The 22,040-nt window shown below is 40.7% G+C and overlaps 1 protein-coding gene across 2 annotated transcripts in view; it reads left to right on the top strand.

Moving 5' to 3' along the window:
* The window catches only part of LOC119486018 (zeta-sarcoglycan), a 396,811-nt gene that overhangs the window by 362,515 nt on the left and 12,256 nt on the right, over positions 1-22,040 (top strand). For both annotated transcript variants that reach the window (XM_037765910.1, XM_037765911.1), the window contains exon 7: positions 10,425-10,548. In XM_037765910.1, the coding sequence (XP_037621838.1) occupies positions 10,425-10,548 (124 nt within the window). The remainder of the gene's footprint in view (positions 1-10,424; positions 10,549-22,040) is intronic.

Raw genomic sequence — 22,040 nt, 5'->3', positions numbered from 1 at the left:
CGCAAAAGTCAGAGCTTTAGAAATGCCATAGGCCTCTTTCTGCCTTCTGTCTCGATTTAACTCTCTAAAAGTCAAAGGCTGTCGTTTCTTCCCGTCTTTAGTCTTGTTTCAATGCATCACTCAGCACCACTTTTTTTGTAAATTTAAAAAGTTTTTAAAGTGCCTCTCTTGGATGGGGGGTTGGACGGTGGCAGCGGGAGCGCTGAGGCAGGTGACGGAGCGTTTAGCGTGAAAAGGTTAAAGGTTTGCGTCCCAAATGGCAAGTTGGCGATAAGGTGGTGTGGCTTTCAGTGGTTCAGAAGAGGAAAAGGGCAGGATGAATGTCAGCCAAGTCTTCTGGGAAATATAAATCACACTAAAAAGCCCCGATTCCAACATTTCCAGCTCGATTTTTTTCTCACAACTTCCCACACTGCTTTCAGAAATACACCAAATGAAGTCATTTCTCTTGAATGAGTGCAGGTGCATCCCATGGCGAGAGGACCGAGCTCGTAGGAGACCTCAAGGGAAATTCTGGGAAGTTTTCTGTCCCTTTTTTTCACATTTAGTAATTATGAACTCTATAGATAAAATTTCTGATATCACTGAAATGCTGATATAAGTTGTATGCACCCATAACAGCATTGAGTGGATCCGTGGATGTGTTGGACAGTCTAGAAAGTGTGATCCTGGGGGTTTGTGCAGGTTACTAAAAAAAAAGAAATCTGCCATGCCTCACATTGAAACTGACGGAGGCAGTTTATTTTTGTGTTATTGGGATAAAAATTCCATAATAACTATTCAGCATGTTGTAATTCAAGTGGTACCCCAGGTTAGGCAGTTTTCTGGAAAAGTCAAAAAGAAATGCAATAATTTGAAAACACTGCCGTCATCCTGCAGCTCTCCTCTCTGCCCACTCTGTCCTAAGCCCACCAGATGAGCACGGGCGTATCAGCACGCGGTTCATACATTAACCTTTACGAGTACTGGTCATTAATTTCAAAACATCATCCCGATCGTGATTGTGATCCTGATGCCGACATAATAGCGTCAGTTCTAGGAGAATTACTGTCATGTTTCCTTTGCAAACGTGAAGAGAAAGTGTTGCTAATTGTCTTGCCTTCTACTAACGTTAACCGTCTCAGCTGTGAGCTCCGTTCTCTTTATTCATCCACGGTGAGCTCACGCAGAACACTTAACTATCAGAGAGATTACAGAGAAAATCATGCTTTCCCCGAGCTACTGCTGTAGCTACCGTAGCCGTGAGACTAGCTCACAGCGCTTGCCGCAGCTTTGAGCAGAATGTTAAACTATTAGCAACAGTTTCTCTCCATCACTGAAAAGCTTCGCCGGTATTGTCCGACTCTTTCTGATAAGTCCGTCTTCCTTTTTTGGGTTGCTTTGCAGCGTATAGGCAGTTGTTGCCAATGCTCGAAGAGCTACTTTTCCTGCAGGATGTTCCGCCGTTGAATCAGGCTTTCACCATCTGAAGGGACGTGCAGGCACATCTGCATTTCTAGAACAGCCAATGGGAACGCTCTCACGCACTAGATTTTTTTAAAGCCTGAAAACAGAGCCATGAGGAGGTGCAGAAGTCTAGTTTCCTCACAGAACACTTGAATTACAATATGCTGAAAGGGTATTATGGAATTTTTGCCCGATGATGCCAAAAATATTCTGCCTACCCCCCGCTTTAAGGCAGTGGCTGTACACAAAAGCATTAGCGTCTCGAAATGAAATAGTTGGGTTTCACTTCAACAAACTGAAAGTGTGAAAGTGAAATAAGTAGAGGTAAGACAACTATAAACAACATCCAATTCTAAGCTGACTTTGAAACCGAAAGGAACGAGCTGATGTTTCGGTCATTAAAATGTCACAAGCCGCTATTTTCAAAATTCATGCTTGGCCTTTACAGCCAAAATGCCATGTAGGGAACTAGAAAATAACACTTCAAATACAAAAGGGCCTTAAAATGTGGTTTGCAAAATGTTCCTCCAAATTCTTGTAACATTATTTGAGTTATGTGAGCGCCCAGGATGCAAGAAAATAACTCAAAACGACTGATTTAGTATGCAGAAGGAAAAGCACAAGTGCAAATAATACAATGGCTGAATTCCATTTAGCTGCTTCGTTTTCAGGGTGCTGGTATTGGGCATGCTGGCTCACTGTCACGGCTCACTGGGACACTTGAATAGAACGCAGCCATCGTTATTGTTATTAGTAACACCTGCTTTTTCTGCTATGATAAGTCAAAATGTCCTAGTGAGTTTAGAGAGCTGGTTCTATGAGGCACTCTGATATAAACAGAAGTCAACGGACAACGGACTTATCTTTTTTTTTTTCCTGCAATCCTCAGATATTTACATATTCAACATTAATTATTCATACTGAAGCAGAAGTTACTGACACATTTTAAATGGGTTTACCTGGGATTAGGTCCAATGTCAGGGCCAAGTGTCTGACAGTTGAACACCGTAATTACTTGAGCTCTACAAACTTGACCCTGGACTGCCCTGTTCAGTGTTGCAAACACCGCCGTGCCTCGCAGGCAGGACACAGAGTCAGTATTTAAACATAATGGGAATTAGGAATACATTCAGTGAATATAGGCAGCGGCATATAGGACGAAATTGGAGTGAAGATCAAGCTGAGATATAAAATGTTAACATGAAAATATACAAATGGGATTTCGGATTGTACTGTAGCTCCCTATTTATATTTCCGACAGATGCATATCTGAGGATTCTTAGATAACGTGTTTCTTAAAATGTGCTGAAATTAGTCTCCTCTCCTCTTCTTTTCCTCTCTTGTTTTATTCTTTTTGAATATCTGAGACCTTCCCCTCCCCTTCTTCCTCTGTTTTTTTTCCCTAGAAATGAATTAAGATAAAAACCATTTCATGTTGATGTATTTCTGTCCTGCTTATCTTGTCAGGTTGGACAAATATGGTGCTGTATAAAATGGCCTTGTCACAACTGAAGGTCAAAACAGATCTATGAGAGAGAGGAGGGGCGAGGGATGGTTGGGATGAGAGAGAGGGAGAGAGAGAGAGAGAGAGAGAGAGAGAGAGAGGGGAATAATGTAAGAATTGGAAGCAGAGAGGGAGGGAAGACAGTTTTCTCTAATAATAATGAATTGCAAAGATAACGGCTTAGCTGCAGACTCCTGCTATCTGCACCATGAAAAAACACATTCACGAACAGGCCTGACCAGAAACTTTATGTGGCTGTGTGTGTGTATGTGTGTGTATGTGTGTGTGTGTGTGTGTGTGTGTGTGCGTGCGTGCGTGCGTGCGTGCGTGTGTGCATATGTTTGTTTATGAGTGTCACTGAGTGACTTAGAGAGACTGTAGATGTGAGAATGAGCATTTGTGTCTGTGAAACAGTGCTTCATGTGTTTTACTTTGATAGTTGATAGTCACAAGACATAATACCATGAAGGAAGGACACCATTAATTGTAAAAATTAAAGGACTAATTGATTTATTACTATTAGTTTTCAACTATTAAATTAACCGCCAAATATTTTCATAATCGACTAATTGGTTTGAGTATTTTTTTTCAAAATTCTCTGATTCCAGCTTCTTAAATGTAAATATTTTCTGGTTTCTTTACTCCTCTATGACGGTAAACTGAATATCTTTGAGTTGTGGACGAAACAAGACATTGCAGGACGTCGTCTTTGGCTTTGGGAAACACTGAGCAAACTTTTTTCACCATTTTCGGACATCTTATAGACCAAACAAGAGTCAATTCTAGCGACTCTTTGTGGGGTTCCACTTTGTTAGCTAAATGCTAATGTCAGCATGCTAACATGCTCAAAATGAATGTTCAAATACTGATGGTGAGCAAGTGTAATGTTTACAATGTTCACCATCTTAGTTTAGCATGTTAACATTTGTCATTTAGCACTAAAGACAAAGTACAGCTGGGGCTGATGGGAATGCCAATTAGTTCTGCAAGTATTTGGTAAACCAAAGTATTGGAGAAAATACATTTTGAGCGAATGGTTAAAGTAAGGAGATCACCAAAGTCATTATTACAATTCACCATGAGGGGGTCAAGAATGTCTCCAAATATCAGGACAATCCATCCAATAGTTACAGAAATGTTCCACTTGAAACCACAAACGGTGGCGCTAGAGGAAACATCAGTGGACCACCTAAGTCGTTAGGATTCATCCTCCGAGGAACATGAATATCTGTACAAAATGTCATGGCAATCCATCAAATAGTTGTTGACATAATTCAGTCCGGACCAAAGTGATGGACTTATCGACTGACTGGCATCGTCATCTCTAGAGCCATGTCACTAGCATGGCTAAGAGTAAGACCATATTAATATGGAGGGCATTCAATGTAAGAATGTACAGCTTAACCAGCGTTGAGATCTTCAAATTACTGTTTCCTGGGGGAAATATGAGTTTGCTGCAAGTGAAAGAACAAGCAAAAGAGTATGTTAGAATAATAAAACTCATTTTGGGTTTAGACAGAGAAGTCATATTAGACCATGTATTTCGTCTGCATCCCCATCTACACACCGTTTACATTTGTGTATTTTAATGTAAATAATGATGTATCAAAAGAGGTCATTTTTTCAAGTACCAACAAGACTAAGAGTCTACAGCGACGCCAGCATCTCTGTGAGGCTGTACTTAGACACAGAGGTGCTTTGAGCCTAATGCTAATGTGAGCATGGTAACATATTCACAATAACAATGGTAACATACTGATGTTTAGCAGGTATGCAGTAATGTTTAACCTGTTCATCATCTTAGTTGAGCGTCTTAGCATAGGGATGTTCCTAACGACTACTTTCTCTGATGTTTAAACGGAAGTTTAAACTTAGACTAGACGACTTGTCTAAAATTAAGAAAACATTCAGAAAACACAATTTAATCTATAAGATTAAACATTGTGTATAAGAGCCGTTTGAAATTGTTAATCATATTTTTCAATAACCAAATTGCATTTTCGATGCCGCTGAAATCAATGTGTCCCCAGTGTCCACTCCGGCCGCCCAGTTAGGGATGCGCCTCACGAACCCGGTGCGTGGTGTAATATTTGATGAGTCGCCAGCGGGGACTGTGGTCTAAGAGGAGTCATGGTTTGGCATTGCTTATAAGCTACCATTAGTGTGCAAGTTTTATTACCTTCCACCTGCTCTTCCCCTCTCTCTCTCTCTCAAACACACACACAAAGCAAGCGACGTGGCATTCAACCCTCGATCATCTCTGTAACATTAACTGTCACAGTCCTCAGTCCAAAAGTCCAAATTTATTGAATAAAGATAGATGTAATCATTTGCAAAATTCACATCATCTTTTTATCTAACATATTGTTGGCATTTAGCCTTTCGAAAACCACTTTTCTTTGCAGTCAAAAAACTGTTTACTCTCCCGCACGCACCTGTATTCATGGGGTGATCAAGCATAACAGCACCATAAATTACATTTATATAACCACAACACAAAATCATAATTCCTACATTTTATTAGGGTGATAACGTCATAAAAGATGACGACAGACATTCAAAGCTTCATTTGAAAACTTAAATCAAAGATTCCATTGAAAAAAAGACATTTGATACGGCGCTATCTGCCGGCTGCTGCACATTAAAAAATGAATAATATGTTTAACTGACTAGTATATTGGTAACAACAGGGTAGCAACGTTTAATCGACTAATCGCACACATTCCTAGTTGCAATGCTAACATTTGCTAATTAGAACTAAACACAAAACACACAAAGTGCAGCTGAGGCTATCTATTCTTTGTCAAAACATTTTTTAAGAAATTATTTTCCTCAAATTCACAACTTAACGAGTAATTTCGAGGCCCATATGAGAATGCTGATACCTCAAGTACACGAGCACAAGACACATTCATAAATTAAGAGCATCATCATTCACAGAACAGTAATAAAATACACAGCATTAACACTGGCCTCCAGACTATCATCCAACACATAAATTATCCAAAGTTAATCAAGTTGAAACCTCAAACCCAATTTTTCAGCTCTTAATCGATGTTCATGGCAATTTTATTATGAAAGCCATTCATCCTGGTCATACTCACTATAATGCATCACACAGCAGCTTTTTTTTTCTGGGGGTTTCTGTTGCCAACTACTGACAGTGACAGAATTGATTTGTTCTTGCGGTTTAAGAATTGAACGCATTATCATACAAGTTACAGAATCTCCCACTCGGACACTCTTCCATTTCCCTCCGGCTCCTCATTACATTTCTCCTTCAGTGCCAAAAGCCTCTTTATATGCCAAGTTCAACATTTTTAAAAAGTTTGCGCTGGTCAAACTGTGTAACCGAATAGTTGACATCCTGGAAATAGGAGTTTCCCACCTGACAAATGTGCAGATATGCTACATTATGTATCTATATGGGCAATTTAAAAATGAGGGGGAAACTGAGGTAAAGAAAGTAGCAGACAGGTGAGTTAAAACAGAGGTGAAAGCGAGTAGGGAGTGCGACGTTGAGACGGAGAGAGAGGACCGAGAGACATAGAGTGATAGGTAGTCAGTATGGATGTGTGTGCCTGCCCATCAGAGCTGGTTTCAGCCTGCAGCAGCGTCACTGTAATTGCCTCAACTGTCAAACCAGACGAAGATCCTCACATCACTGATGTTGACTAGGCCAGCAAGCTCTCTCTCTCTCTCTCTCTCTCTCTCTCTCTCTGTCCATTGCACATGCAAAGGATAATGAATAATAGGATGCATTTTCCTGTTTTCATTCCCTCAAACTCGCTTTTAATCTCTTGTCTATCCGTCTGTCTCTCTCTTTGTTTCTCTTCTTCTTAACCTCCGACTGCTGCGGCGTACACTCTGTTTTCACAGGCCCAATGTGAAGTGTCTGCTTCCAACACTTATTATATCACTCGGATGCTCAGCACCGCACAGCAGCGAACCATCCCTCGCCTTTAATCCACCTCACGACTCCTCTACACCTCCAGTACCTTCACCTTCAACCTAGAATAAATACCACGGTTAGCGCTGACAAACAGCAAACTCAGACATGCTGACGGAGGGAATGGTTTGATTTGTAAAGGTCTTTCCATTACACCAAGCAAAGTGCACAGCACATCTTGAGTCATTTAGTCTGATGCGGACTCAAAAAACTCCCATTTTCATTTAAATAAGAGCAGAGAAACTAGTGGGGTGAGATGACTTCATTCTGATGCAAACCAGCCCGCTTCAAGCGTTTTCTTAAATCAGGTGGCATTATCTCGACACTAGTAATGTGCTCTACTTCGGCTTGTTGCAACTCAATGAAGGAAACCTCTAAAATCCAACGAATCTGCATTTAGAATTAATGGAATTAACTCAATCAGTTGATGATTTTATTTTCTCTAAAAGGACGTATTTAAAAAAAACAAACACTCAACTAAATGGCTTCTCCAAGGTGAATCGTTTTTGCAATAGAATAAAACAAACAACTAATGAAGCGTAAACACCATGAAAATGAAAGCATCGTAATAGGAGTGATGTTGAGACAGAAATATCTTTTAAAGTGCATGTTCATTACGTTGGTGCAACCAAATACGGAAAACCACTGGAGCCAAGGGAGCTTTTTTTTCTGTCTGCTAATGTTTGGATCTTTAGATCGAAACCCTGAAATGCAGAATTATTCCTCGCCGAAGGGCCTGAGAGGAGGACATCGTTGGACTGCGTTACTGTTGAACCCAAAAGCAGAACTCGGACAAGGACTGAGAACTGTTCAATGCAGTTTTATTAAGAAGTAGGTGAGATGGGGTTTTGAGAGCTTAGCCAGGGCTTTACGGTGGAGCAGAGCAGACAGGGTGAGCTGGGCCGTCGGGCGCTGGGCGAGGTAAAGTGAAGCCAAAATATCCCGGATACTGGAGCTGCCATCTTGAGATTTTTACGTAATTTGGAGCCAGAGTCTGCGCAGTAGTGATCGGGCGGTGGAGCCGCGGTATCGAGGTCAACTGCCCAAACCAATCGCGAGCCAAGCACGGGCGCAGCTTGTCAGCGAGAGAGACTCACAGCTGTCAGCATGACGTCTCACCCAGTTTTTATACCATCAAATAACTAAGAACTAAGAACTAACTAAAATGTCAGAAATCATCTTTGGGAAAAATGTATTTGACGTGTACTTTGACTTTTTTGTTTCTGCAAACAGATCCCTCTAATTGTTGTTTAAGATCGGCCGTAGTGTTAGTATAACGTTGGCGAACGGAACGATTAGGCAAAGACTGGAGTGTAAAGCCAGCGTAATTATACTGCAGGAGCTTGATGATAGGATGGATTGTAGGTGTGCAGGTGGATTGGCAGTAGGAGTGAGACTCAGCGCCACACCCAGACAAATACACTCAGACCGACAGAGAGAGAGAGACAGAGAGTGAGAGAACGAACAGGGAACCAACGAGAAACACAAGGAAGGGGTAAACAGCTGAAACTAGAAACGAGGGACCATGACAAATATACATTTTCTCCATCCTGGGGACTCTAGTGAAGTGAAGGACATTAACAGAGGAAGCTTGGGTCGATCGCCCCTCAGCCAAAGCGCCTTTAGCCGAAGCACTGATGCCTGTTTATGTCTCTCTGTAGTTTGGCCACAGACTGGACGCACGTCATAAATTCAGTTAATCTACCCTTTGGCTTCAACGCTTTATCCCTTCAACCTTTCATTAGGGATTGGAAAACCAACCTTCTGAAGTACCCTTGAGCAAAGCTTGTCTGGAAAAGTGCCCTTATAGCAAAGCTTTTTTTTTTTTTTTTTTTTTATTATTTGATCTTTGTTGTGAGCGTGCTGTTTAATGTGTTCTACTCACACTTCATAAATTGTAATTCTGTCTGCTTTGCCGAAAGCGCCCTATTTAATTTCACTTGCCAACATGCCCTTGAGCGACGCACTGTGCTTATCTAACACCACCAAGCTGTTTAATCATCTCATATTGTTTTCAACTTGGAGTCGCAGACTTAGCTACTGACCCCGTACGCTCCAAGGGGAGTGACGCCAACCATGGCCAGAGCACTTTGGAGCAGTGCAGTAGAACAATTCTTCATATTCATTTTCTTGTAGGTTTTCTCAAAGGCAAAGTAAAGACTTGGTACACAGTAAAATGAGAAACTAAACAAAAAAAAAAAAAAAAAAACAGCAATTCTCACCATACAGTGAGCTTAAGCGCTGCAAAATAATTCACCAAATGACTTTGTGTTGTCGAGCCAGAAACCCTAAGAGGCTCCATCATGTCGCCGAGCACCTTAGGAAGCTGATTATTTAGGTAGTTATTGATAAGTCTAATATCAATATGTTTAATAAAATGATCAAAACTTATTGGATTTGTTAAGAACTTGGCTTTTTATCCACAATTGTAATTGCCTGATTAATGTGTGTGTGTGTGTGTGTGTGTATATATATATATATGTATATATATATAAACATGTGTGTCATTTTAACCCATTTGTGCCCAAAGACTATATTTAGAATGATAAGGACAAATTACACAACATTTATTCTGATTGGTCAAAAGTCTTGAAATTTGGTACGGACATACTTTTGGTAAGTAGCTAACAGTACAATTTTGAATTTTTTAGATCACATAAAAAAAAATCACAATCAGGATTTTTTAAAAATTAGGAAAAAACAGCTAATTTTGTGTTTATTAAATGTTTTTCACTGCATAAATGTGCATATCTTTGATTTTCAACTTGTTATAAATTCATAGATACCAAATATAAAAAATAAATATATCTGACATATAGCCATTTTCTTATCATACTATATCTTGTATTTGGACACATGGGACCTAAAATATAATGGAGTCTTGTAAAAAGAGCAGTCCAATGTGCCTAAATACTAGATATAGTATGATCAGAAAAACTCACTTTTCAGCCGAACGGTTTGACCGATTTTGAAAATATCTTCACATTTGTGCTTATGCAAGCACAGAGAACACTTCCACCAAAGTGAAATGATTTTAATTAAGAATTCCCATTGAAGGCACAGTAATTGTGACAGTCAACAGTTTTCACATGTGCTCATCTCGAAACATCCAAATCCAACATGATTTAGGTTTTAGCTCAAAAGTGTACAATATAACAAAAACAGCACTAACTAATTCCCTCTTCAGGTTCATGTTGTGTATTCAAGAGGCAGCATGTTGTTTAATGTTTAACATCACGTATCTCCAGGGGATTATACTCCACAGAGGTCTTTAGTCAAGACTAAACATTGAATTAGGGAGTCTTGATTTTTTCTTTGTTATATTAGCTTTACCAGTCCAACCATAGTCTTCTGCTGCTTTTGATTGAGCAGCTGGGGGATTGAGAACCTTGTTCGCAGTCAACTCATTATTGATCCTCTAGTGGTATAGCCGAAGCATCAGGCTCCTCTTCATAATGTATGTCTCTGCAGGTGGGTTTCTCCACAGCTTGCAGCATGACTAAAGAGTGTGTTTATGATTCTCAGGCTGGAGTCGCCGACTCGGACCCTGACGCTGGAGGCCCCCAGAGGGGTGGAGGTCAATGCTGGGGTGGGAGACTTCACGGCGTCCTGTAGGAAAGACCTGCTCTTGCAGTCCTCAGAAGGAGAGGTGAGTGTGTTTCTATACGGCGCTTCGTTTGTGTGTTTGTATGTGAAAATGTCTGAGAGAATGAAGTGATGAGTATGTTTTGAGACCACAATTCATGTATGTGTCTGGGCTGTGTTGGTTTTTTGTTTGTGAGAGAAATTGACAAAAATAGCTACGTTCATGTGTAAATACAGGGGACAACACAAACTAGTGAGGTGTATTTGTGTGTGTCTTTAGAGTCTATGGCACTCCATAGTGTTGGGCCCGCTTCATTAAAGTACCTTATTAGGCTAATGAGCGTCATCAATCCAGGCGACCTTGTCCTCCTTTTCTGCCCTCCTCCTCTCATCCCTCCTTTCTTCCCCTCTTCTGTTTGGGAGAAGTGACTTCATTAAAGCTGGTTTGATGAGGTTCCCTGTCAGTTGCTGCTGTGTGTGTGTGTGTGTGTGTGTGTGTGTGTGTGAGTGTGTTTGTATTTGTGTGTGTGTGTGTGTGTGTGTGTTTGTGTCTGTGTGTGTGTATCATTGTTAGCCTGCCATCTCACTGTCAAGCTCTTTGCATATAGCAGCCTGCCACGTTGCGTGAGCACAGAAGCAGACTTAGCCATTTCCCTTGTGTGTGTGTGTGTGTGTCTGTGTGGGTGTGTGTGTGTGTGTGTGTGTGTGTGTGTGCATCAGCCTGCCATGTTGCATGTCCGCTGGAGCATAGTGTGTCATTAACTCAGTAATTAACAGAAGAATGGCCCCCTCTCGCTCGTCGCACTCACTGTCATTGTCAGTCACACGCACACACACATACGCATACACTGTCCTCGAACACAAAATACACACACTCTCACATTCCCATGCACAGCCCGCCAAGCGCACACACACACACACACACACACACACACACAGATAACAGAAGTCTCTGAAAACAACAGTCCCCCTGCTCCTTTCTTCTTCCCTCTCATTTCCTGATCTTGTTTCCGTCCACCGGGTCTTACATTTGAAAAGTACACGACTTCGTCCGACACCAGGAGGTCTGAGTTAAATTAAGCACACAGAGGGCACCAAACTCTTGGGACAGCTCCGGTATATCGGTAACAAAATAATAAGACAGAATGTCAGAATAGATGGTGGACTTTTCCAATGTATAATTAATATGTGCAGCCAGGCAGAGTGGCACACGGTTTATTACAGAGAGGTGAGCATAGTACAGTTTGATCCAGCGAGGTAGTTGTACTAAATAAAATGAAATACTAAACTTAAATTATGAGCGTTACACAACTAAGTACATTTACTCAAGTAATGTACTTAAGTACAATTTTTTAAATTTTATTTCCATTTTTTGCTACTTTATACTTCTACTCCAGACTACTTATTTGACAGCTTTAGTTACTTTGCAGATTTAGAGTATTAATAATAAATATAATCAACTAATAAATGATCATATATTATTATAGATTAAACTACCCAGCAGTATATACAGTCATTAAAATGAGCCCCACCTTTACCAGCTGCAACATTAAAGTGATGAACACATGAATGCATCACTAACTATAATATAATAATATAATATATATTACTCTGAAATGGGAAGCCTGTATAATGAGTACTTTTACTTTTGTTGTATTTTAATACTAATTAATACTAATCATTTTGTACTTTTACTAAAGTAAAATCTTGAGTGCAGGACTTTTAACGGAGTATATTTACACTGTGGTATTACTACTTTTACTTAAGTAAAAGATCTGAGTACTTCTTCCACCACTGGTATGCTGGGTTCTGCAAACATTGCAAAGTGTGTATTTTACAAGACTCACTATAAATCCGGACTTGAAAGAGTACAAAAATGTCTACCTCAAGTCAAAGTTAAATGCATATTATTGAATAAGCTCCAACCAGCTCACCAGTAATATATCAGGTGGATTGATAGATTTTGAACTGAGCTACAAAGGATCAGTCAAAGTATTTCCCCACATGCTTGTTAAAGTCTGTAACCTTAACGTGTGATGCAAAACCTTCTCGGCACTTGAGTTCTACCGACTGACTACTGAAACAGTAACAAGATCTGTGTTTTTTTACATCCATCTTTTACCATAAAGTACTCGAGAACCTTGAAGCTGTGTGTTTATGAACCGGATGATATCCACAGCATCAAGGTTTTTATAGCAAAACAATTTCTTATCCCATAAAACACTTTTGAGGGATGTCATAGACGGCCATAAGGCCGAAGGATGTCATCATATCTCAGTCCCACATCAAAATGTAACTGCAGTCCAAGCAGTCTATCAGAGGGCAGTGACAAAGGGAATAAAAGTCTAATTTGAGAGAGCAATTTTGATGGAAAAATTACTAAATTGAGGGAACAAAATAAGCATTTGAAAGTCAGTAATTTGAGAGAATGGTCTGTAATTTTGGAGCTGGCTAGTTTGGCCCTTTCTCTTAAATGGGTTTCCTCCAGGTTCCCTGATTCCCTCACACATGAACGTAGGTGTGAATGTTTGTTTCTCTGTGGCAGAAATCATCCACTCCTTCACTACTCCCTACTCACTGTCCAGGTTCTATGTAGTGGACTATGTAGAGGACTATTTAGTGAGCTCATCAGCAAAATGAAAAACACTTTCTGACACTACTCGGGTCATTTTCCCTGGGCCGTTAATTACGTCATTACTGTCGCACAATTCAAATGTGCCAGATCAACGTTGGCTTTTAGACCGTCCATAGTTAATACCAAAATGCTCTGAGTGAATTTAAGTTCCCCTGGTAAGCAGTGATGCAGTATATATATGTCTAGGAATTTTAAGGTAAGAACGGAAAGAGTAAAGCGGTGATGGGCTGCCATCTGCCGTTGTGGTAATAAGCCTATTTCCCTAAATTAATAAATACAAAGTACTTTGTGGCTGTTTATGTTGTGATGTGCTGCTCTGTTCATGTTAAATATATTTATTTTTTTTGCGCTGCCACATCTGCCATTTTTCCATCAGCGCAATGCATGACGGTATATAGTGCCTGTTTAGTGACCATCGTTGTCCTCTACTTTTCCCAATGCATTGTGGGATACTTTGAGTCCACTTTATAGGGTATAATAATTCTCACTATACATTTGGACAGCGCTACAAAATGGCAAACTCACTATATAGTCCACTATATAGCCCACTATACAGTGAGTAGTGAGTGATTTCAGACACAGTTTTTATGTGTTAGCCTTGTGATGGATTGGTGACTTGCCTCTAACTTAGTGCATGCTGGGATAGACTCCTGCTCACTGCAACCCTCAACAAGATAAGCTGTTTATAAAATTGATGAATCTAAAGGTACTTATTTGTGGAGTTATTCCCCTGACTCCCTGTGGCAACCATAGCGGGATTACTGGTAGTTCTATCGGACGTTAAGTAGAGTCCAGAAGTACTGAAATCCCAAGGCTGGTTTTGGTTCCGGTGAGTGGGTGCTGTCTTCCAGTGAAACAGTTTTGGATCCAGATAGTCGCCTGAGTGTGCAGGTCCCGATGGCGTTTCTTTTGATTCTGTTCTTTTGGTCCATGTCATGCACTTCCCTGATGGAGGGCAGACATCCAATCACCTGCTCAGCAGGGCACATGACATCTTAAAGTGTGTCCTTGCGCCAAGCACAAGGACTGCCATTGTCAGAGATAGACTGTTGTAATAATTTATGTTGTGGATCGCACCCATGGTAGCCTTCTTGAATTGCGGCGGGTCTGTCTATCATTGTTATAGCTGTATTTGAGTGTCAAGGCAAAAAAAATATAATTTTAACAAGGCCCTTTGCCTCTTATTTAAACTTCCCCTCTACCCCTCACCATGTCACTCCGTCTCTCACATTCCCTATTACCTCTCTTCTTGTCACATCTCTCTCCCTTGTCCCCCTATTTTCTACTTTCTTCCCTGACTCATCTCACTCCTCTCACCATCACGCCTTTTATTCCTTTCTTTTGTTCTTTTTTTTTTTTTACTTTCTTCTCCTACATCTTCTTCTCATCCTCCGCCTCCCTCCTCTTTCTCAGCCTCTCAGTCCTTCATCTCTAAGTAACCCAGCCTATCTAATTAACTTTCCACTGCCAGGGTTATACATCACTGTGGCTGTCACTTCCCAGGGAAAGGGGAAGGGAGGGGGGATTATAATTTTTACCTCTTTTCTGACATCTCTTTCTTTCTCTTTCTTTCTGTTTCATGTATTCTTTTGTCTCGTTCTTTTCTTTATTCATCCATTTTCCCTCTCTCTTCCTCTCTCTCTCTCTCTCTCTCGCTCTCTCTCTCTCTCTCTCTCTCTCTCTCTCTCTCTCTCTGTCTCTGTCTCTCTCTCTCTCTCTCTGTCATCCCTGCATAAATAGATGTCTCCTTATTGATGGTGAACAATAGCATGCAGCAGGGTGTAACAAGGATTGCGATGTGGGCCTTTGGTAAGGCTTGAGAAAATGAAGGACCAGTCTTGTCAGCCTTATGGCACCCGTTTGCCAGATACCTCTGTTCACCAAGGTACAGCTTACCATATTACATGCCACAGAGGGCCTTATCAGTATGTGTGAATGTGTTCAGAAAGGCTCCAAATAATTACAATGTCCTCTAGGAAATGTATGTGTGAGCTTGAGACTCCCATTGATGTGATTAACTAATACAATCAAACTGTCAAATTCAATTAAGACTTGATGTGAAAGTGTCTTCTAAACAGTGAAGAGTGAGAGCTCTGTCAAGCTGCACCAACCAGTGAAAACGAGCCTTTTCAGACACCAAATAAGAAGAATAATCAGTATTTACTTTGCTTGGCACCACTTTATATTATTTTTTAAAAAAAGAAGAAAAAAAAAAGAAGAAATCTTTAAAAGTTTTCTAAATCTAGTTATCAATCATTGCCAGTTGGTTACCCTGCTACTCAAAACTTGTATTTAAAGATATGCATGTGTTAAAACATCTAATTTAACCACAACATGTTCTCTTACACTTTAAAGCAGTGATTCTCAAAGTGGGGTCCAGGGACCCCCAGAGGTCCGTGCCGCTCTTCCAGGGGGTCCGTGAATTTTTTTCAGATTCATTCATTTAAATTATCATGATATAATTCATATATTTCTTTTTTACAAAAGGCTTCAAAGTCCATTGAATAATGTTTTATTTTTCAAATCCACAGTGTAATAGTTCATAGATTGTGTTCTAATCTAACAAATCTATAACTCTAAAATCTACAAAATATGTTTAATACATGTCTAATATCTTTCTAATACATTCCTCTTGTGTTGTTCTTTCACATAACTAAGATAGAATTTTAAAACAATATGCTACGTCAAATATTACACAGTTTACTCACTTTGTTGAATACTCGATTCTGATTGGTCAATCACGGCTTTCTACGGTCTGTTCTTTCTGTATAACAGACTGTTGCTATGTATAACAGACCGTTGCTATGGACGCAGTTCTGATCTCATTTTGTGTCAAATTATTGATTTCTTAAGTAAGTAGCTGTGTAATAAGCGGGATAATGTACAACGAGCAGGTCTTTGTTGTGAAATAAACCCCTGCTGGGCAATGCAAGATATTTCACAACAATGACCAGCTCGCTGTACATTATCGTTTACTTATTCCAGGGACAAGCTCCCCGGTATATTATCTATCTTGTAAGGAGTCCTTGGCTGAAAAAAAAATTGAGAACCTCTGCTTTAAAGATCACATTGATCTAATTCACAAGTTTGTCAGCGTGCCATTTGATAAAAATAGACAATATCTGATGTCATAATGTAATATTTGCGTTGCAGAGGAATTAGCGTCTCACCTTTTTCATAACCATATGTGACCAAATGACTTGAAAGTTGTCCTCAGGAGGGCAAAACACTCTTTTAACAACTTTTCTTTCACTTCTCTCTGCAAAAACAAACCCTCAAATCCATCATTTACTTTTACATTTCATGCTTTGCATTAGGTTTCGGGGTTTGGTTTTCATTAATTTCTGTCAAAACAACTTGTTTCCCTTGATTCCCCCTGTAACCATTCTTATTCATATGCTTATTCATGGGTATATAGCTGAATTTTAAAATACTCAAAAGATGCTGTGACCACACAAATAGCAGCTCCAGGTTACAGTATTTGCACATTATGGTTATGCATGTAATTGTGCACTTTGGGTGCGGATCATTATCCTAGAAATTGTTGCCTTATGTTTGTAAAATAATAACAACTCAGCCATTTGAAAAGCTGATAGTTCCGAAGGGACATTTTTAAAGATACTGAATGGGGACATGCTCCGGCCCTGTGCTGACTCTCTTCTAGAGATCACTCTGTACCCCGAAACCATTTCATGACAGTAGTGCCCAATGACACGATGACTTGCACAGTCAGGCAATCCATTTTATTAAGGTCCATTTCATATGAGGACATGTTTTATCCTTGAGCTTAGAGACACACATTTGATTGCTGCCGAGGTGACAGATTGAACTCCACGGCCAGTTTTTCTGACATTTATAAAAGTTATTATAATAATCTGTGACGAATTTATATATATTTTTACATTTTGATACCGTCTCACCGCTTGATGTCACACATCCATGATTCATTCCCAGTGGGCTACCTCCAGGTCTGAGAAGTGAAGCCAATGCTGAAGTGCCTTTAACCTGCATTCTTTCTAGTAGCCAGCAAATGATGTAAATTATGGTCCCATTTAGAGTCAAATAGACCATAAAGCAGGGGATGCTTTAGGGCGTGGCTACGTTGTGATTGACAGGTCGCTACTATGGCGTTGTCCGGTCTGGGTGTTGTCCATGTTTTCATCTTACAACTTTAACCTTTTCACAGTGTGTTTTCAGTTTATGACAGTTAAATATAACTTTTTTGATCACCTAAAAATGTCTTATTCAACATTCTATTGTACTTAGATTATGAAATATGTTTAACAGATAATCACAATTCTGTGATTGCCCACTTTCCAGCTGTTGGAGAGCTCATGTGTTCATATTTTGAAAGATAATGTGGATCCACTTTTGTATTTTGTGATTTTATTTTCCAGTAGCAACTTTTCTGAAATCTAAAATAGCAATACTTCCAGCTGGTAAAGGTCGTAAGACTATTGACTGATCATTCTACAGTATAGAACTTCCTCCTGCTTACCTGTCCAACTCAAATGGATTATTTATAATGTCTGCTGTCCAAGACTCTTATCCTAAGACCAGAAAGGTTTTGGGAGCTGTCCAATGATGGTTGCCTTTGCCGATCAGCCTACTGGTGTCCAGTATGTATTGGTTCTCATAAACACCGTAAAATGATGTGTTCTTTTATGTTTCCTTTTTTGTACTTTGTAATCAATTGGAAATCCAGAGATAAATACATGACAGGAGGCCTTTCCTGTTTAGTTTGGATGTTATGTTTGCAAAGTGCAACAACTCAGTACAGCAATGAACCCTTGTTATATTCATACCAGATCAGGAGGTACGGTGATTCACCACAGCGTTCTGCGGCAGTGTGGGAAAGTGACTTTAATGGCCCACTGTCTGCACAACGATAAACGTCTTTTGTTCTGTCATAGCTGTGTTGTACAGTTCTGGATCACCAGTCTGGCCGTGATTGGCCACCGCAATAAGACGTTGGGTTGCGCTTCTCCAAAAGTTGACTTTGTTCCTACTTTTCCACCGCAGGCCACTGTGTTTTTTTCTGGCCTCCCCTGCAGCCACCGCAGCCGCAACCCAAACACACTACCCACATTAAAAATGAATAAGAGGACGTGTTTTCGCCGCACCACCGTATCTGGTGTGAATGCAGCCTTAGTAGCAAAGTTTAACTAGGATACAAAAAAAAATAGGGAAGTTCCAGATGACACAACATTGCTCACTTGTAAACTTCCCTACATACCCTTCTGAACGTCGGGCAGCAACACCACAACACCACATCATTGCATTCATGTGTCACCATAAAACATCTCACTCACTGTCTGCAAAGGAAGTATCTCCTCTCCGTCTACCAACCCAGCCTGATTGAAGTAAGCAGCAAAAAATAACTACATACACCCCTAAAAAGAACAGCTTATCCAAATAGCATTCCTTTTCATCCGTTCTCATACGAGCTTTCCCCCGACCGCTGACACCATCAAATGAACAGAGGAGAGCGGATGAAGGGAGGATAGGAGGAGGATCGGATGAGTAGGAGGTGGAGGAGGATGGCAGAAAATAGATGTTTCTGTCGATTTTGCAGGAGAAAATAAAGGCGTGCAGGACGGCGAGGCTTAAAGCCAAATCAATGTTGTCAGCAGCTGGCACTTAAGAAGGGGCCATTAAAGTTTAAAAAGTTTGGAAAGCAGCGCTGGAATTAGGGCCAAATGGGTTAGAGGTAGGGGAGCGCTGGCTTCCATTAAAATCAAAGCCAACGAGAGCTGACAGATCCTCTCAGGATTCCTGCAGTCCTCCTGGCTTTTTTTTTTATCAACTCCCTTCCTCTCTTTCTCTCTCATCTCTCCCTCTCTCCTACATTAATTCACTGTCTTTCTTTCTTGTCCATCCATTTTCTTCTCTGCTCAAGTTTGTTCACCCCCTCGCTGCCTCTGTACTCGTCTCTTTGTTGATTGTTTCTACGTTAACTCTCCATCAATCTCACTCGTCTCATGATATGCGCTTTATGCACCCACAGCTCTTGTCAGCAACTTTTGTGCATCACTCAGTCTCATCCTCTATGTAGTTGTTGCGCCTCACTCGCCATTCATTTTAAAAGACAACTCCTTAGAGAATAGACGTCCTCGCAAACTGAAACATGGAACCTACATTTGCTTTAAGTGAGTCATGCTTCTATCATTGCCAGTTGTCAGCCATAAAAAGCCAGAGAAATTGGTTTTAAAGAATTGCATAAGTTGGCTGACTAAAGTCGGTAAGTTAACTTTATTTCCACTGATGGCTCAGAGTATCTGTTGGATTACAGCCACATTATTAAACAGGATCCTTGTCACAGTGTTAGAGATCTAAAATTCTCCTCCTTAATACACGTATAGTGTCAGAAAGGCTACGTATGCAGTCAAGCAGAGAAGGTCCGGTGCAGCGGGATATACCGGAGCACTAATTAGTGTGCAAAATGGTTCCATTTAGATGTTTGTTTGCTGTTTGTTGAAAAGCAGACAGCGCAGAAATGCTTTCCAGGGAGTGATACTACAACACACTCAGCAAATACTGTCTAAATGCCCTCGAGTAGGGCGCATAGGTTCCAGCAGTACTGTAGTAGTTTGTGGTTTCACTGGGAAGCTCCTGCATGTGAATGCAAATCCTGGAGTATTTATGCAGGCCAGACATGATTCTGTCACTTTCTGACGACACTTGTCAGTGGTGGCAAAATCCACTGCTGACGGAGCTAGATCCAGTCAGAAACTTGTATTTTTCCTAAATGTGCAGATTTATTGGTGAGTTTAGCCTCTTGGTGTTGGGTGTTAGTTAACAAGAGGTCTGTTTCACAAAAGCAATACGTAGAGATGCCCATGCATGGGTTGTAAGAGGGAGTTCATGGCGTGAAATCCGGCCATAACTGAAGAATTCATCTGCTAACTATGACAATTTGTACATAAATGTCTAACAGGATCAAATAATGCAGGGATGATATTTTGGACAGACATGGATGTAAACTGCAACTTGACCGGTTGGCGGAGGCAAACAACCGTGAGGCGGATAATTGTAGTTTGAGTTTTATTTCACTTGACTACTGACCTGAGGAGCCAGCCTCTCCAGCTACGGCTTACCAGACAACGTCTCTGTTAATAATACCGTTTGTTCTTGAAGTGCAGGTTGTAGAGGTTCGAGTATTTTCTCACCTCAGAAACAAACAGAGGAAGACCAATAAATCTCACAAGAGAAGAGCGGATGGTACGGTGTAGTCAGGTTGTGCCAATCAAAGCAGTGAGTCTAAATATAATGCAGCGTTTGTGAGATGCTGGAATACAGGACAGTAGTGTATCCTTCATGGGGTTGGAAGCTGATATGAAGGTCTGCGCAGAAAAAATACAGACGTCAGTCCAAAGTCAGCTTCATTCTTGAGTAAACAATGGTAAATCAATAGCTTACAATGGCTACAAACATGAGTTTATGTTCTCAATCGCTAGTTTCAAGTCTCCTTCAATACAGCATGATGTTCATTTAGTAAATTATGGTTCCATTTAGAGTCAAATAGATCATAAAGCAGGGTAGGCTTTAGGGCGTGGCTACCTTGTGATTGACAGGTCCGGGAGTTGTTCGCGTTTTCGTCTTAGAACTTTAACTCTTTCACAGTGTGTTTTCAGTTCATGAAAGTTAATTGTAACACTTTTGGGCGCCCTAAAAATGTCTTATTCAGCGTTGGGTTGTACGTCACCCTCTCATGTCACTTCTGGTTGAAAAAAAACAAGACGGCGACGGCCAAAGTGCTGAACTCGAGGCTTCAAAACGGCAGTCCTCAAACCAAAGGGTGACGTCACGGTGACTACGTCCACTTCTTATATACAGTCTATGAATCATTACTCTCTTCAGACATGTAGAGAAACATTGAATGCCCTGTAGGTACATTTTCATCGTTGTGTTCATGATATGCACAAAAGTATTAATTTGAGTTTGCTTCTCTCTGCTGCTGACTGCGGCGAGGTGAAATCGGGTTAACTACAGAAACTTTTAACAAAGTTAGGTTACCATGGAGTTTTATTGTTTGTTGACACAATGCTGGGGTTTATTAAGACGCTGCAGCCTGGAGGTGTTATTGGGCTGGTACACTGGGACTGTCTTTTTTTTTTCCTCGCTGCTTGTTGTTTTACCTGCGGGTAAGGCAGAATGGTGAGTGAATTAGAATGCTGGCAGGGGGTAAGTCCCTGTCGTACTGTACACACTGATGCTGTAGAAGCCTCGCAAATATATTAACACACACACACACACACACACATACACAAACACGAAATAAGCACTCAAAATGCACACACTAAAACAAATGGTATGCAATACACTGGATGTATACACCATACATATACATAGCATCCAGCCACAAGCGCACACACACCACGTCAAACATCTAAAAATGCAAACACAACCACGAAAACACGCATAGGTATGTATATGCACACACACACACACACATACTGCACTCACAGCACACTGCCACAGCTGTCCCCTCCTCTCTCAGTCTCTAGAGCCTCGGTGTTTACCTCCAAAACTTGTTTTCATCATCCAACTCCACTCTTTGAGTGTCTGCATCTACAGAATGTGTGTGCGTGTGTGTGCGTGCGTGCGTGCGTGCGTGCGTGCGTGCGTGCGTGTGTGTGGTGTTTATAAGAGAGTGCTAACAGATTAACAGATACCTGCCAATAGCTGGGAGAAGTGGATGTTTTTCAAAAGGTGTGATTAACGTCGGAAAATTCATTAGCCTATACTTCACAGTGCCCGAGGCGATCATCATAAATGTGTGTGTGTTTGTGAATCCATCAGTCTGATGTAACTCTGTCTCAGTCTTTCGTTGTGTGTGTGTGGGTGAGTTTTATCTGTTTTTCTCTCTCTATTATTTGTGTTAGCGTCTATCACAGCGCGTGTTTGTGTTATTCTGCGAC

This window comes from Sebastes umbrosus, chromosome 3 (assembly GCF_015220745.1).
Source record: "Sebastes umbrosus isolate fSebUmb1 chromosome 3, fSebUmb1.pri, whole genome shotgun sequence".
NCBI classification, from domain to species: domain Eukaryota; kingdom Metazoa; phylum Chordata; class Actinopteri; order Perciformes; family Sebastidae; genus Sebastes; species Sebastes umbrosus.
Note: the sequence above shows the minus strand (reverse complement) of the source record. Positions and strands in the feature narration are given on the sequence as shown.